An 18,517-nucleotide genomic window follows, 5' to 3' on the forward strand; every position below is an offset into this window, starting at 1 on the left:
CACTGTTAATCAGCTATGTACCACATGCCTTCAAGTACTTTCATGATCATTTTTAAAGGCCACTGTCTTAGCTAATTATAGGCCAATCTCCAAGCTTCCTTTTATCTGAAGATGGTTTATTTGAAGAGATCCAGTCAGGTTTCAGAGCTCATCACAGTACAAAAAACAGCTTTAGTGAAGGTTCCAAAAGATCTTCTTATCCTAACAGTGGAGAGGCAGACCCAGGCCAAACTGTAGAGGTCAGAAGAATTGTCAGATGATTAATGAGACAACATCGAATGTAAGAACTACTAGAACTCAAATCAGAAATTATTGTTAAACATAAAAAATATACAACTGTCAAAATTATCAGAGCACCAAATCATTTAGGATGTATCAGATTATTGAATGAAATTACTCACATAATCAGTTACTTTTTTCCTATGCTAATATGCTAGGGTGACGATAACACCTGAGAATAAAATTAGCTAAACTCTTCTTAGCTCCTAGCCAGACCTTTATTTTGAAGGCAAACGCAACGATTTTCCTGGAGGAAGTTCACGGTAGTGAATTTGAAGAAGAGACTTGGCTTGCGGTTATACAAAGCAGTGACGTCTTCTTACCGCCTACAGACTTCACAAATCTTTTATTTGCGTTATGAATCATTGATCTTCCCTGAGTCAAGCTAGTTATTCTTAAGGATTAAAGGCTGTAAAGAAATTAAACGAAGAAGACGAAAAAAAAAAAAAATAAATTCATAAAATGAAATGAAATGAAATAAATCATACTAAAATAAAATAAAATTACTTAAATCAAATGAATTACACAAAGTAAAATAAGAGATAAAAATAAAGTACATTAAGACAAAATAAAACAATGAGAAGAAACAATTTAATAAACAACCAATAAACAGGTAAACAACAACAAACAATGCTTCAGTTAAACAAACAACAGAGTTGTCGTTACTTAAGTGACAATCAGTTACGTACCTTTAAAACAATGACTACATTAATTTAATATTAATGCATTTAGACGATTAAGCAAACAAAACTAAAATAAAATAAAGTGAAATTAATTAATTGAACATTGAAAAATTGGCACAAAATAAAAACTACAAGCCAAGTAAATTATCTGAAAATAAATCATATAAACTACACAAAAGAACTTAAAAAGTATAATAAATTGTTGACATGAAGTTTATTATTACAGTCTGAACGGGCTGTGGTAATTTACGAATGTTTACTGCGCCTCCATGTGGTCAAAATGTTGAAATACAACAACAAAGTTTTCTTAATTACACCAATCTCAGTAATATCCGTTTGGGCAATAGCACATATAAATGAATGATATTGGTGGTGTCTGGCCGTGTCAAGAACTTTGTTTTAAATTCAGTCTTCGCTTTAATCCAAAAATCTATAAAAAGTTGATAAAACAGTCCCACTCTCTCAAACTTTAGCGAAGATCTGCAGCACTCAGAGATTTCAAAGATCCTGATCTGCGCCACAATGAAAATATTACATTTAATGCTAAAAAAATTATACTAATCAGGTTAAAAGACACTATATCTTTATAAGATATTTTTATCTCTATCAGATCAGATAACCAAAATTTGGAGACAACATTTTAAACCATTTTAAATGAAATTTATCCAGTTAATGATTTTATTACACTAAGATTTAAAGAACAGGTAAATCACTGTATTTTTGTAACAGTGAGTCAGAAAAATTCAGTGTAAAACAATACAGTCCTTTTGGATTGGTTGCAGGCCAGAATAGAAAAGCAGAAATTTGCTCAACAATCCATCCATCCATCTTCATCCGCTTTATCCGGGGCTGGGTCGCGGGGACAGCAGCCTAAGCAGAGAAGCCCAGACCTCCCTCTCCCCAGCCACCTCCTCCAGCTTATCCGGGGGAACACCAAGGCGTTCCCAGGCCAGCCGAGAGATATACTCTCTCCAGCGTGTCCTGGGTCTGCCCCGGGGCCTCCTCCCAGTGGGACATGCCCAGAACACCTCCTGAGGGCATCTGATAAGGATGCCTCCTGGCATCCTTATCAGATGCCCGCTGGCCCGCTGGCTCCTTTCGATGTGGAGGAGCAGCTTCTCTACTCTGAGCCCCTCCCGGATGGCCGAACTTCTCACCCTATCTCTAAGGGAGAGGCCAGCCACCCTTCGGAGGAAGCTCATTTCGGTCACTACCCACAGCTCGTGGCCAGAGGTGAGGGTAGGGACGTAGATCGACCGGTAAATTGCGAGCTTTGCTTTTACACTCAGCTCCCTCTTCACCACGACGGACCGGTGCAGCCTCCGCATTACTGCAGCTGCAGCACCAATCCATCTGTCGATTTCCCGATCCCTTCTCCCATCGCTCGCGAACAAGAACCTGAGATACTTGAACTCCTCCACTTGGGGCAGGAACTCATCCCCGACCCGGGAGTGGGCACTCCACCCTTTTCCGGCTGAGAACCATGGCCTCAGATTTGGAGGTGCTGATCCTCATTCCCGCTGCTTCACACTCGGCTGCGAACCGTTCTAGTGCAAGCTGGAGGCCTTCACCCGATGAAGCCAACAGAACCACATCATCCGCGAAAATCAGAGATGAGATTCCGAGGCCACCGAAGTGAAAACCCTCCGCCACTTGGCTGCGCCTAGAAATCCTGTCCATAAAAATTCTGAACAGAATCAGAATCAGAAAGGGTTTTATTGTCAAATGTTGAGCAGGTTTACAACATTAGGAAATTGCTGCGGTACTTAGTGCAAACATACTGTCATATAACGCTTAAATAGACATAAAAATAAAAATAAGAATTAAAAGTGCTAAGTAGATAGATATATACATGAGTGCAGGTGGTGATCAGTTCCAAACATGGAATGATGCAGTGAACACAGGGGGGGTGGGGCTGTGTGCTTCCTGAAGTCCACAATAATCTCCACTGTCTTCTGGGCATTCAGCACCAGGTTGTTGTGGCTGCACCAGGACACCAGACGTTCAACCTCCCTCCTGTAGGCAGACTCATCCCCGTCCGAGATGAGTCCAATAACAGGCTAACGTACAGGCTAACAGCCTAAAGAACAGAATCGGTGACAAAGGGCAGCCCTGGCGGAGCCCATCACCTACCGGGAATGAGTCCGACTTATTGTCGGCAATGTGAACCAAGCTCTTGCAACGGTTGTATAGGGATCGAATGGCCCATAGTAATGGGCCAGACACCCCATACTCCCACAGCACCTCCCACAGACACCCCATACTCCCACAGCACCTCCCACAGGACACCCCGAGGGACACGGCCGAATGCCTTTTCCAAGGCCACAAAACACATGTAGACTGGTTGGGCAAACTCCCATGCACTCTCAAGTGTCCTTGAGAGGATAAAGAGCTGGTCCAGTGTTCCGCGACCAGGACGAAAACCGCATTGTTCCTCTTGTATCTGAGGTTCGACTAGCGGATATACTCTCCTTTCCAGCACCCTGGCATAGACTTTCCCAGGGAGGCTGAGGAGTGTGATCCCCCTGTAGTTGGAACACACCCTCCGGTCCCCCTTCTTAAAGATGGGGACCACCACCCCGGTCTGCCAGTCCAGGGGTACTACCCCTGATCTCCACGCAACATTGTAGAGGCGTGTCAACCAGGACAGCCCTACAACGTCCAGAGCCTTCAGGAACTTGGGGCGGACCTCATCAACACCAGGGGCTCTGCCACCAAGGAGTTGTTTAACTGCCTTAGTGACCTCGCCCCCAGAAATTGGCGGGTCATTCCCCTCATCCCCAGACTCTGCTTCCTCCTCGGAAGATGTGTCAGTGGGATTAAGGAGGTCCTCGAAGTATTCTTTCCACCGCCTGACAATTTTCTCAGTCAAAGTCAGCAGCGCTCTGCCAGCACTATACACAGTGCAGGTAGAGCACCGCTTTCCCCTCCTGAGACGCCTGACGGTTTGCCAGAATCGCTTCGAGGCAGTCTGAAAGTCGTTTTCTATGGCCTCTCTGAACTCCTCCCACACCCGAGTTTTTGCTTCAGCCACTGCCCAAGCCGCATTCCGCTTGGCCTGTCGATACCTGTCGGCTGCCTCCGGAGTCCCACAGGCTAACCAAGCCCGATAGGACTCCTTCATCAGCCTGGTGGCTCCCTTCACCTCTGGTGTCCACCATTTGGTTCGGGGATTACCACCACGGCAGGCACCAACCACCTTGCGGCCACAGCTCAATGCAGCAGCTTCGGCAATGGAGACGCTGAACATGGTCCATTCGGACTCAATGTCCCCAGTCTCCCTCGGAATGCTGTTGAAGCTCTGCCAGAGGTGTGCATTGAAGATCTCGCGGACTGGGGCCTCTGCTAGACGTTCCCAGCACACCCTCACTACGCGTTTAGGTGCACCGGGTCGGTCCAGCGTCCTCCCCCGCCACCTGATCCAACTCACCACCAGGTGGTGATCAGTTGACAGCTCAGCCCCTCTCTTTACCTGAGTGTCCAGAACATATGGTCGCAGGTCTGGTGATACGATTACAAAATCGATCATCGACCTACGGCCTAGAGCAGGGCTGCCCAATCCCAGTCCTCGAGAGCTACTATCCTGCAGCTTTTAGATGCATCCCTACTCCAACACAGCTGAATCAAATGAATGGCTTGTTATCAGGCCTTTGCCAAACACGATGGCATGCTGAAGAGGTAACCAAACCATTTGATTCAGCTGTGTTGGAGTAGGGATGCATCTAAAAGCTGCAGGACGGTAGCTCTCGAGGACTGGGATTGGGCACCCCTGGCCTAGAGCGTCCTGGTGCAATGTGCACTTATGGACACTCTTATGTTCGAACAAGGTGTTTGTTATGGCCAAACTGTGATTTGCACAGAAGTCCAATAACAAAACACCGCTCCGGTTCAGATAAGGGAGGCTGTTCCTCCCAATCAGGCCCCTCCAGGTCTCGCTGTCGTTACCCACGTGAGCATTGAAGTCTGCCAGCAGGACAACAGAGTCTCCAGGTGGAGCACCTTCCAGCACACCACCCAGGAACTCTAAGAAGGCTGGGTACTCTGAACTGCCACTCGGTGCATAAGCGCAGATGACAGTCAGGACCCGTTCCCCGACCCTAAGGCGCAGGGAACAAACCCTCTCATCCACCGGGAAAACCCCAACGTACCGGCAGCAAGCCGAGGGGATATTAGAATACCCACCCCAGCCCGCCGCCTCTCACCAGGGGCAACTCCAGACTGAGACAGAGTCCAGCCCCTATCCAGGAGACTGGTTCCAGAGCCCAAGCCATGCATAGAGGTGAGCCCGACTATATCTAGCCGGTACCTCTCAACCTCACGCACTAACTCGGGCTCCTTCCCCACCAGAGAGGTGACATTCCATGTCCCTATTGCCAGTCTTGGCAGCCAGGGATCAGTCCGCCAGGGCCTCCGCTCCTGGCCGCCGCCGGGCACACAATGCACCCGACCCCTATGGCGCCTCCTGCGGGTGGTGGGCCTGCGGGAGGATGGGCCCATGTCCCCTTTTCGGGCTGTGCCCGGCCGGGCCCCATGGACTAAGCCTCGGCCACCAGACGTTCACCCTCGGGCACCCTCCCTGGGCCTGGCTCCAGGGCGGGGCCCCGGTAACCCTATTTTTTTTTCTTCATAAGGGTCTTCTGAATCGCTCTTTGTCTGGTCCCTCACCCAGGGCCAATTTGCCATGGGAGACCCTACCAGGGGGCAAAAGCGCCCAGACAGCATAGCCCCTGGGATCCCTGGGAACACAATAAGGTAGCGATTCACGGAGATTCTCCGTGAATTGAACTTAACAATGTAATTTTAATTGGAAAATATTTCATTCACAAATGCAGATTCTGGACGAATGATCTAAACCTGTTTAGTAAGTCTCTGAAAGCAGTTCAAAATGGATCAGTCTATAAATTACTCTCATTACTTAGTAATTTAAATTTAATATGTGTGTGTGCCTTTTTTCTTTTTTCTCTTTTCTTTTTGTATAATTTTTATTTATTGACATATTTATTTTTCATATTTATATTTATGGATCATTGTATTTGGTCAGCCTGTGTTGTTGTTACAATATGTTCAATACAGCTTTTTGCCTGGCAAAAAAGAAATCAAGTATCCATCCATAAATTTAAAAGTTTATGCTGGACTTGGAATCAGTTTCGTTATGTTTTTCCAGAAGCGTTTAGCAGCACCTGCAGTCTTCCTCGGCCGGCAGTCTTTGCTCTGTCGTCTGTGCAAACTGAAGGAGAAGTGATAATACCTGTAAGTAAGCTGCTGGTTGTTTCTCACTGTGGATGAAACTTTTAATGTTAGGCAGGCTCCAGATGGAGGCCCAGAGGTACCAAACCCCCACTTTCTCTCCTCATTCTCATTCCTTTTTTTAAGTGGTAACTGCTCCAAGATCCTTTTAGAAAAATCTAAATAAATAAGGTTTGTATTTTGTTTTGTAACTCCTGTCACTTGTTTCCAGTAATGATGCCCAGGTATCATCTTTTTGAATTAGCTGTGTCTCGTTACCCTGATGTTTCCTGTATCACTGAATACTGCTCACTGCTCTTGTTAAACTCTGAGAACCTTGTTCTTGAAAATAGGTACCAACGCACTTCTATTCCATTTCTCAGTCATCCTCTCCAGAGCACGCCTTCGCCTCTCTGGGCTCTTTTCCAGCTGTTCCCTACTCTCATTGTGTTAAACAATCTGATCAAAAGGTCCACTGCCCTCTCTCCTAGACATTTCCTGGTATGTCATCTGGACCATCTGCCTTTCCACTCTTTGTCCTCATCATAGCTACCCTCATTTCCTCCCTACGAATCATCAGCTCTTCCTGATTCACTCTTTCCACCATCCATCCTCCACTCAAAGTACTCATTTTGAGTGCTAGTACACATCTCTGCCCTTAATCACCCTAACCTGTTGCACATCCTTTACAGTTTGATATATCTGCCTAGCCAGTTGATACAAGTTCTTTTCTCATGCCTTAGTATCCGACCTCCTATAAAATTCACTATCTGCCTTTTCCTTTGCTTTTGCCAGTCTGTAAGCACTGTTTTGATATACTCAGATGTTAATTTTGTGTTTAAAATCATTCAATAAGGAATCAAACCTGATTGACTGAAACAAAAATGATTCTGAGAAATCAGTGGTGTGAGCATTTTTAACCCTTTATTATACTGATTCATATACTTTCATCAATAATGGGATAATCTAGTTGAACGATAGGTGTGTATGGAGGTTTTACAATTTGTATAAATTTCACGGTCAGGTGAGGGTGAGGACTATGTACAGTTATGTCCAAAGAATTTGGGGAAGCAACATATTTTGTGATTTTGTCTCTGTCCACACCACAGTGGATTTAAAATAAAATAACAAACAAACAAACAAAAAACAAGATGTGATTGAGGCACAGACTTTCAGCTTTAATTCAAAGAGTTTAACAAGAGCACTGCATTAGCTGTTTAGGAGACAGACATTTCTATAGTCTCCCATTTTCTTTCTTTCTTTCTTTCTTTCTTTCTTTCTTTCTTTCTTCCTTTTTTTTTTTTTTTTAACAGGAACTGGCTATTTGGTGTAGCAAGCACAAGAGTTCCATAACAATACAAGGCTACTTTTTGGCACAACACTGAAACAACAGAGTATAACTTTTTGTTTTCAATTAAAAAGCAAAACAAAAAAACTGTCTTTATTGTTCTGTATGAGGGAAAAGTCATCTTTGTAGGTAACTGTGACATTTTATATAAAAAAAATTAAATCAACTGGATGTATCAGGTACAATAATCGAAATAAAGTGAATAAAATTAATGAATTATGCTATTTAATAAATAAATAAATAAATAAATAAATAAATAAATAATACGGTTACTTTAAAATAAAAGATTGGGAACTGATTTCCACACCTCCTCGCGCTGTGTGAACGACGTGCTGACGTCACGGTCGTGCGTCGCTGTGGAGGAATGTGCGGAAAGTTGTGTTCACTTTTCTCCGTGCGCTGTTCGTCGAAGGGAGAAAGAAAAACTACAAACAGAAGCAGAAGTCCAGGAAAAGTTTCGTAGAGTTCGGACGTGAGGAGCCGGTGAGTGTCCAGGCTGCAGGGCGGGAAGTGTCGGGCTGAAAGCGCATCTGTGCGGGGTTTTTGTCGGAGCGGAGCGGCTGCAAAGTTGAAGTCAGTTTGGGAAAATGGAGGCGGTGAGGCGGTGAAGAAGGCGCTGTCCGGGGCTGATCAGGACCATGGCTAACACTCTAACACATCGACCCACACTTTCCCCACATTCTCCCGGCTGCCAGCTGCAGATTCGCCGCTGAAAAACAGCTGGAAAAGCTCCTGTAACACTTTAGACCGACTCCGAAGTGCCGCAGTAAAATGTCGCTGTTTGATTCGACTTGTGCGCTTCCGCAAACGAAGTTTGGTGAAACTCCGTAAGGATCTGAAATGGTGGCTGTAAATTACAACGGCAGCTTTACAGCTACCATTTTTACACGAGTAAAATATAATCTCATGGGTTCAAGTTAAAAGTGATTTAATCAAACGTCTCAGGAAAAAAAATCGTGAGTGAGATTTTTTTTTCTACAGAAAATAGTTCCTGATGTTGTTAGTCCCCAGACATCCTAAATCTGGGCAGATTGTTGGACTTTCACTTTTTAATCCTTCACTTAAAACCTCCTTCTTTTGTCCACTCTGACCTTATTTAACTTGATCCAAATCAGCTGAACAAGTTTACTTCCACCACTGCTAATTCGATGTCGACAGATTTATGGAGGTATTTGTGTTTTTATGTGGCAGAGTTTTAGGTTTTTTTCACTTCTGTTTTTCCACCATAAATTCGGCTTATTTTCTGCTGAATAACTTTGACCTTTAGTTGGTGAGATGTGGGGTTTAAGTAGCTGCCAGGCGGCCTCCTTCCCCGCGGGATGGTCCTCTAAACTTGGTGTTTTTCCAGAGGGACTTCTGTGTGGCGCTGTCGACTGAGCCGTGGTGCTGCTTTCAAAATGGCCGACAAAGCGATGCAGTGAAAGTTTTCAGTTGTTATTTCAGCATCTTTACTGCAGGATGTTTATTCTGAGAGGAAGGAAAATTACCCTGTAATGACTTCCTCTTTTTTTATAATAGGCAAATTCATCTCCCGGGAGGCTCATTAATTAGTAATAAGCGCTAATATTTAAAATTGGTAAATTAAAAAGACCTAAGCCGCAAGTGACCAAGCTATTTAAGCGACTAACATGACCAACGAATCGCTTTTTTACTATGAAAAATATTTTAAACAAAATAAAATAAAATGAAGTCCCATTTTTTTTATTTATTTTTTTTACAATAAGTTAAAAACACACATTGTATCAGTAAAATGTATCATACAGTCCAAGTATTACAAATATTTTTAAAAAGTTTTAGTAATACTAGGAAAAGAATACATTTTTTAAAAGTTAAGACAAACACTGTTTCTGTGACACATTTTATTCCACGTAGGAGTACGCTGTGCAAATGCACTGCGTAAATTGTGAGTAAGAAAAATTTACACACAAGCCAGTGATTTATCAGTAATTTTATACCTGACTGTGTTCGTACTCTACCCTCAAACTTAGATGTAACAGCATGAGAACAAATAGTGGCCCTTTTCTTAGGAAAAAGCACAAGTCTTTAAATAGAAAACTGCTGCTAATAACAATAATAAAACTATTGTCGTTATTATTGCCCTTTGGTCATCATCTACAGTTTGCAAAAATCCCCCAAACAAACCATAATGTCTCAGTCATCCAGGTCATGTTAGCCTAGGAAGCTTTATAAGAAGGCAAGTGGACTTATTTAAATTTCTTGAAAACGTTTCACGTCTCATCCAAGAGTTTCTTTAGTTCTAAAGCCAAAGTGAAAGTGATCAAGTGGAACCTCGCTTCCCCCCTTTTTTTTTCTTGCCTTAGCGATGCAGGTTTCTCTCTTAAAACATCGTCACCACTTCTGCTTCAACTGGAGGTAAACTAGAGGAGTGATAGAGAAGTAGTGGCAGTATGCAGATTGCACAAGCCTGCTGGTTCAGAATGAGTCTGATTTAGTAACATGCGAAAACAAGCCGGTCCACATGTTTTGTAGATTATTTTTTTGCACAGGGTAGGAACGGTTCCACTCAAATATTCAGAAATGAGGGCCATGAGCTTGTGTGGATTTGCAGATTTGCATTTATCTGTAATTATGGACATTATTAAGTAGATTGTGCTCAAATCCTACATGAGAAAAACTGTTATCTGTGGTCCGTCTTAGGCAGAGAGGATTTAGAACTCTTCATGTTCAGTGTTACACATAAGTTAAAGGAAAAAATAACCAGAAACATATATGTGGTTATGATTCTGAGGTCGCAGTTATTAAAAATATTCCTCCCGTGTCGTTGTCCCTGCAGCTTTCCGTGTGTCTAGGTGAAGCGCTGAACTCCACATGGCAGTTCAGCCTGTGTTCTCACTCGATATGTTCCCCGTGGGTGTTCCTCTGATGGAGGATGGGCAGAATCTCAGCGACATGCCCAGGAACACGCTGCCCGCCCCTCAGTTGGTGATGCTGGCAAACGTGGCAGCGGTGACAGCCGGGGAGAGCAGCGGTGGCTGTGATGGTGAGAAGGAGATGATGGAGCTGAAGACCGTGGGAGGCAGCTACTCGGACAGCGAGGACGAGAGTGTGGTCAGGTGAGGAAGTGAGAACGAGTCCGACCTCGGCTTGACCCCCATATTAACCAAGGGAAACTTTAAACAAACATTGGAACTATTTTTTAACTCATGGGTTGTTTGCTATTCCTGGAAACATCCAGCTGTTTCTATATTTGCCATTAAGAGAAAAAACCTTCAGCGACAGCTCCTCTGAATGGCAGAAATCATAATCACACTTTTTTTCTGTTGAGATTGCGTTTGGTCAAACATGATTACACACACAGGGTTCCCGCAGGTCATTAAAAAGTCTGGATTTAAAATGAAGGAAGCTAAGATCTATAAATGTTTTATGTTTCCCTGTGAAGTTGCAAAAGGCGTTACATATTCCAGTTGAGGACAGCCCGTGAAGCTCCCATGTGCTCCCAGTTCAGAAGCGAGTTATCTGCCTTTTTTGCTGTCATGAAGAATGAGTTGTTGCTTTTGTAGTCATTTTCCCTTTCCAGCAGCACTTAGTGTGGGTAGTTTGGTTTGATTTCAGCTTAACTGTGAGTGCGTATTGCGAGGAATTCCCTCGTTTGTGCAAAGGATGCCCACAGCAGGCAAAATATTTTAAAGCATGCTCTAGATTTTCTGATTGAGATATTACTGATAATAAAAGAAAGACCTGCTCTATAGAACCTGATAGTAATATTGCAGATACCTGTTTCATCTGGCCACTAACTCACCTGTGTGTGCGATCAGGTATGGCTACGAGAACCAGAATCAGAGAGATGCCGGTATTGAGAAGTATCCCGAGACTCTGGGCCCAGGTATCCGTGCTGTGGTTGTTGGAAACAGGACAGAGGAGAATGAGAACAAGGATGAGGAAGACAAAGCTGAAGATCTGTCCTGCCCGCCTCAGCCCTGCTCCTCCTCCGCCACCACCACTAAAACACCACCTCCCCAGGGTGCCAAACGCAAAGAGACCCCGCCTGCTGTGACGGAGAGCACGAAGAAGAAGAAACCGTTCCTCTGCAAACCATGTCACTTCCAGGCGGAAAATGAGCAGGAGTTTGTGGATCATCTAAGCACCCACAGTATCAGCAAGATGATGGTGGTGAACCGGGTGGAGGGGAGGAGCAAGACCAAGGCAAAGGAGGCGGAAGCACCCGAGGACCCGGCAGGTGGTGAGGCCGAGAGCGGCGGGGAGGTGGCAGCCAATGCAGATGACATCAAAGGGCTGATCAGGTGCGAGCGCTGCGGCTACAACACCAACCGATACGACCACTATATCGCCCACCTGAAACACCACAACAAGGAGGGTGAAGACCACAGGTAAGACCTGCACTTGTGCACTGACACACACACTTTGCCTCCATATACCAGCATTTTGCAGGAAAAATAATGACCAGTTTTTTTACCGACCTGAGTAACGAGTGTGTGCTGCCGCTGTGTCTCTGCAGGGTGTTTAAGTGTACTCTGTGTCCATACACCACCGTCAGTCAGTACCACTGGAGGAAACATCTAAGGAATCACTTCCCCAGCAAACTGCACACCTGCAGCCAGTGCTCCTACTTCTCTGACCGCAAGAGCAACTATATCCAACACATTCGGACTCACACTGGTACGACGACCCTCTGCGTTTCTGTCTTTTGCCTGTCTGAAGTCTTTTAGGCACTAAAAGTGTCTGTATGTAGGTAGTCGTGGGACCTCAGTGTTATTTTCTGTCTATTTCAGGTGTTCGCCCATTCCAGTGTCCATACTGCGACTACTCAAGCTCACAGAAGACCCACCTGACCCGACACATGAGGACTCACTCAGGTAAAACTAACTGTAGAGGCTAATAAATCAGTTGGAGAGTTGAATAGTAAACTGTTAAATCAGTTGTACAACACTGCTCGATGTTTCTCTTAGCCAGCCAGAGTGAGTGGTTTGCTCTCTTTGTTTGGCACTTGTTCCAGGATTAAGCAGATGGCGTAAAGACCCGGGCAGTTTGTCAGGGCAGTAGTAGTAGTTAGGGCTGCACGATTTTGCATAAAATGAGAATCATGATTTTTTGGCTTAGAATTGAGATCACGATTCTCTCACGATTTTCTTTTCCAGTATAAATATTTATTGCACTTATTAACTGCACATCAACTTCGTAACAGTTGAGACTGAACATAAAAACAATAAACAACCATAAAAACAACAAATGTCTCACGTTTTGTTGTTGCTGCAAAATGTTGAACTGCTTGAAATTCCGTCTCCACCGTTGCTCGACACTGCGTGTATAGAGCAAGTAGTGCAACGATAGAAAAATAGTTGCGGGACGGCACTGTGTAGCGTTTGTCTAGGGTGTTGATCATTTTCCTAAATCCCTCGTTTTGCACAGTGTTGATGGGAGCCATATCTTTGGTCAGGTGATAAGTGATAGCCTCCATAATTTCTTTGAGTTCGACGTGTATAGGGAAGCGCTGTATAAGGTTCCCGTTATTGGTGTTTGGGTGGTTGACCAGAACGGATTTTCTCCTGTCACTTTTTTGTCATCCCTGACGTGCTCTCCGTTGTTTTTTCCCTGCTAACTCACACGGCACAGCTTCTGTATCACGTGGTATAAGGCTCCGCCCTTGTCATTTGTTGAGCAGGAAGAGTGAGCGCTTGTTTTCATGCAGAGTGCGTCCCGGATCAAAATGCGGTACAATCGTCGTCGTCTTTTTTTTTTTTTTTTTTTTTAATCGTTGTCATTTGGAAATGAGATCGCACATAAGTATGAATCGAGATCGCGATTTTCTAACGATTAATCGTGCAGCCCTAGTAGTAGTAGTTTCTTGTCCCTTGAAAGCAGGATTGTCCCATATTTATAAAATACGGCCGAGTTTGACACCCTTGGTCTAGATTCTGAAATGTACCTTTCTTTCTTATCTAGCTCATAGTTGAATATTCAAGACCCGAGAGTAAAATTGTTAAAGTATTAGTATTACAGTAGTTTTAGTGCTCACACTGCTGTACTTTAGTAGATGTAGCATGGTGATATTAGTGATATATGATAGGACTAAGTAGAATTAATATCACTGATGTTTTCGCTCTGTTTTTGTTCCTCTGACTCACTCTGAACATTTCTGTTTGTGTTGCTCTCACTGAAGCTGTCGCTGTTGGACTAACATGGTAACAGCAGAACTATATGCTACCACCTCCTGTGTTGTGTTGTGTTGTGTTGCTCTGTGGGGCATTCACACCGAAGAGCAGATGAATCTGAAAACATATCAGCGGGGTCAGAAAACGGCCTCTGATTAAGTGGTTTCAGTTTTATCTGCTCTTCTGTGATCCTCAAACTCCTGCATGAACGATCCTGTTTCAGTTTTTTGGCTTCCATCGAATACACGAATAAACCTGAATGATTTGAAAGTAATAATTTTGCAGATTTTACTAAACAAGATACAATTTATAGATTTGCTGAGAAAAGGTTAAATAAAAACTCCACCTATAAAAAGCAAAAAGCACATTAACAGCAATTTGACCAATCTCCACGTAACCAAATTCTGTGAGGAGGGTAGGATGGTAAAGTTTTGTTGGTTTGGTCAGCAGTAATTGCCCTCCCTCACACCGTTGGATAAATGTTTGGTCTATGGGCTCCAGCTGGAGACCGTTCAACTTCAGCAGTGATGATCTTTGGCCTGAAAGGTGGCCACTTTAAACCGAAGTTGATGTTTGGAAGCTAGTTTGCTCGATTTCACCATGGAGCTCATTCAAAAAACAGCAGCCACAATGGGAAGTTGTCCACAGGTGCACAAGGAGATTACTTTGAACTAGAGATGAGTCAGACTTGTGCATGGTGTGTTTTTTGTTCTTTATGGTTAAGAAAGGGACCTCAGGGTTGTGAATACAGACATATAGCAGTTACAGACAAACATAAGGAATCAGTCTACTGACGTATATAGATCCTCAAGTATCAGACTCACCTGCTGCATGAAGCTTTTCTATATCCTACTGCCTTCACTGCAAGGGTGTAACACCTCACTTTCTTGTGTGCAGGTGAGCGTCCTTTCAAGTGCGAGAGCTGTACCTACCTGGCAGCCAACCAACACGAGGTGACTCGACATGCTCGACAGGTCCACAATGGTCCCAAACCTCTTTCCTGCCCCTACTGTGAGTACAAGACCGCTGATCGCAGCAACTACAAGAAGCATGTTGAACTCCACCTCAATCCTCGGCAGTTTCTCTGTCCCCTCTGCAAGTATGCTGCCTCCAAGAAATGCAACCTGCAGTATCACATCAAGTCTAGGCACTCTGGCTGCAATGTTGCCCTGGATGTTTCCAAAGTCAAGCTGCGAGTCAAGAAACCAGGTCCCGAGAGTGCAGAGGAAAAGTCAGACTCTGGAGCAAATAAGCTTGATGATTCATCCAGCATTGAGGAAGACCTGGACATGGACAACGGGGAGGAGGAGTCGAGTCCTATCAATCTGTCAATCAGAAAGAACACTCGGCCCAGCACTGGCCAATCGGTACAGACCGAAACACCTGGCAAGGTTCAGAAGAAATCAACCATCACATCTGAGAAACTGCCAAAAGCGAAGGACAAAGTGGAACCAGAGAAAAAGATCACAAGACAGAAGAAGGTCGAGAAGGTCACTGAGAGTCCGGTGGAGAACGCATCTGTTAAAGAAATACAGATGGAGACAGAAAGTTTAGAGAACAAAGTGAAGAGACGAGCCAAGAAGCTTGCAACAGAGAAAGTAGCTGTTCAGAACCAAGCAGAAGCACGCATAACCCAGAAAGACCCAGCAGAGAGAGAGAAATCTGACCAACAAAGGCCAGAGGAGGCAAGATCAGCCAGGCAGAAGCTGCACAAAGAGGAACAAAAAGGGATGCCTGAGAAAGAGAAAGAAAATCAGAAGAATGACAGCAAAAATGCCAGCAAAGCCAGAAAGTCTGGAACAAAGAAGTCTGAGAAGACTGCAGAGCACGTCAAACAAGCTCCACAGAAACACAAGTGTCCAGAGAAAGGTCAGAAGGAAAAGGTAGTCAAGGAAAAGGCATTAAAGAGGAGAGCTGTGGAGGCTTTAGATCTTTCCAGCAAGCCCTGCACTCCATCCAAGACCAGGAGGGTGAAAGCCTCAGCTGTGGAGGATGTTCAGTCTAAACCTGCCTCACAAAACACCAGTAAGGTTACTGAGTCCAGTCTGACAGCACACAAGTCCAATGGGGCAATACCAGCAAAGCAGAAGAAGACGAGGAGCTCCAACAAGAAAGCCCCCACCCCTCAGCCTGCTGTGGAGCCAGCAGAGGGTCGAGCAACTTCAATCAACAGTCCATGCTCAGAGGCTCAGAAAGTTTCTTCTCATCTGGACAACTCAAAGGAAACCGCTCACAGCGACCCAACAGAACACAGCCCTGCAGCAAGAACCACCGCAAGTACACATGCTCCACCAGAGCCAGAAAAGACTCCAAACAAACACTCTAAGAAGACGGACATTTCACCCACCTGCAGCTCCGGTGAGGACACGCCTTCTCCTGCTGAAGAACAACCTGCGCCAACATTCCTAAAACCCAAGTCACCACCTTCTCTGGTGCTCCCTGGGCAGCGAAGCAAACCCACCGAGCCCGAGGATGACGAGGGCATCCACAGCAGCCACGAAGGAGGGAGTGACATCAGCGACAGCGCCTCCGAGGGCAGCGACGACTCCGGCCTCAATGGCAACGGCGCCGGGTCGACTAAGATGTCCAATGACCCAGAAACACCCACTGATGAGATCCCAACTCCTACTGAGCTAAAGAGTCACATGTGCATCTTTTGCGACCGCACGTTCCCCCTGGAGGTGGAGTATCGGCGCCACTTGAACCGCCACCTGGTGAACGTCTACTACATGGACAGCAGTTCCCAGAAATGAGGAGTTGTATCCAGCACACTGTGCATCTTTAGGACCCGTCTCTGCTTTAAAGTGCAGACACTCCAGTTGTGTGAAATAAGACTGCACAAACGTATAAACTGAACAAATGTCTCATCATTTGGTGTCCGAGCACCAACTCTTTAAATTTAGCAGCTGATTCTATTCAGTTATCACCAGATTTGCTCTTGTTTTGCTGATTTGAAGACTTCCAGGATTCTGGAAGGTCTTCCAGAATCCGCCTCCTCCTGTGGAGTCCTGGAAGAGGCGTCGGGGGCTATGTTAGGTGCTCAGACCCTTTTGAACTTTTACATGCTGGTCTGGTCTGGTCTGTAGGGTCAGTTTGAGCCGACACACTGGCTTTTCTCTCTCTCAGATCATGTCCACCTCAACTCTGCTGTTGCACATACAATGAATTTTAACATCATATCAATTTTCATGACCTCCACAGAACATCTGGAGACCTTTTTAAACCTGTCAGTGTCGTGAAGTCTCCATGTAGGGAAAAAAAAGAAAGATTTTCTAGTGTAAAAGTGGAATTTTTCCCCCCCTTTTTTTTTTTTAAAGAAAAAACATTCAGTGCCTTTGACAATCAGCTGTTGAAATGTTGCGCTTTTCTTCTCATTTGTTTTTATATTTGTCGTCTGAAGGTTCAAGTCTGCAGAAAAATGCTTTTCTCCTTTGGTGTGTTCAAACAAAACCTGAAGCAGAGTCGCTGGATTGTTTTTGGACCTTTTCACAATCACATATATTAATAGCCAGTGGGATGACTGCTTCTTAATAAACCTCACCAATACCTGGAGTCATGTAACATTCAAATGAAGTCCTAAGATTACTCTCCTTATCATTTAGCAGCTGGCTTTTCCTCCATTTCTGGCTTGAAGTAAATGGACAGTCTGCAGGAAAATCGACACAGCTCAAAGCAAATCTGTTGAATTTGTGTTCAGTTCTTCACAACCTTTTCCAAACTTTGTTTGTAATCACGCTGCACTTAAACTTCACTTTGCATTTGGTCTGAATATGCTATTTTTGTGTTAGGGACTAGTGTTAGGGCTACTTTATGGAAAAGATTGATTAAAACCAAACTAAATAGTAAGTCTACTTAAAATAACCAGATTTTTGAAAGGATGAAAACCTGCTCACACAATTATTTTGTGCTTCCACAAAAAAAGTGTGTGTGTGTGTGTGTGTGTGTGTGTGTGTGTGTGTGTGTGTGTGTGTGTGTGTGTGTGTGTGTGTGTGTGTGTGTGTGTGTGTGTGTGTGTGTGTGTGTGTGTGTGTGTGTGTTGAGCAGGCTTCAAACCACATAGCACCTGAGCCCCACGCCTTCAGGATCAAACACTTTAAGTGTCTCACCGTTTCCTGTGGTGGCCTCTCACTATTGTGACCACTGATGTTCTTGCATCTGTGCATTAGCAGCTATTTGAGTCTGCTCAAATGTGCCTAACTGGAATAGCTGAATTCCGGATACTTTTCACCAGACTGTGCAAATTTGTCAGCACAGCCCATATTATAGAGGCGCCAACAGGAAGATGAATTTTATTCTCAAAATTCCCTTTTCCCCTTAGTGTGGCCCTGGTACCAGTTTGTGAATGCTTTGATTAAAGATCTGGTTATTACACCAGCTGTAGTAAAACATTAAATTCCATTAATGGTTAGGGGTTGGGGGGTTATTTTTCATTTAGTGGAGACGCCAAAGTGTTTTCTTTCCAACTGTACAGAGTGATCGTCATCCGAGGACTGTTATTATTACAGAGGCTTATTACTATCAAATGAAAACGACATCATGTGTATGAGTTACTGCTTGTAAAGGTTTGTGTCAGCAGCAGCTTGTGTAGTTTCTGTAACTTAACGATAAGGATGGTGTTATTTGATCTTTTCTGTAATTAAGCCCATTGGGGCTCATCGAGTCTTCCAGAGCAAGCACTGCCCTCAGTGCTTGCTCTCAGGCATCTCTAAGCCTAACTGAACTGTGACAGAAAGGTGAAAATGATCTTTTTAAAGAAAGGAACAAAATTTATTTGGGGCTGCGTTCAGAGGACACTACATTTACGTGAGCCAAAAAGTCCGTCCCGAAACCGCTTTTGTTGCTAATTCACA

The 18,517-nt window shown here is 44.4% G+C and overlaps 1 protein-coding gene across 1 annotated transcript; it reads left to right on the forward strand.

Moving 5' to 3' along the window:
* The first annotated feature begins 7,833 nt into the window (after nucleotides 1-7,833).
* Nucleotides 7,834-17,629, forward strand: rest (RE1-silencing transcription factor). Its single transcript, XM_026183960.1, has 6 exons — nucleotides 7,834-8,019; nucleotides 10,331-10,610; nucleotides 11,313-11,885; nucleotides 12,014-12,174; nucleotides 12,288-12,371; nucleotides 14,565-17,629. Exons 2-6 carry the CDS (start codon nucleotides 10,366-10,368, stop codon nucleotides 16,418-16,420), a joined length of 2,919 nt encoding a protein of 972 aa, XP_026039745.1. The 5' UTR covers nucleotides 7,834-8,019; nucleotides 10,331-10,365; the 3' UTR covers nucleotides 16,421-17,629.
* The last annotated feature ends 888 nt before the right edge of the window (nucleotides 17,630-18,517 follow it).

The sequence above is a fragment of the Astatotilapia calliptera genome, chromosome 2 (genome assembly GCF_900246225.1).
Source record: "Astatotilapia calliptera chromosome 2, fAstCal1.2, whole genome shotgun sequence".
NCBI classification, from domain to species: Eukaryota; Metazoa; Chordata; class Actinopteri; order Cichliformes; family Cichlidae; genus Astatotilapia; species Astatotilapia calliptera.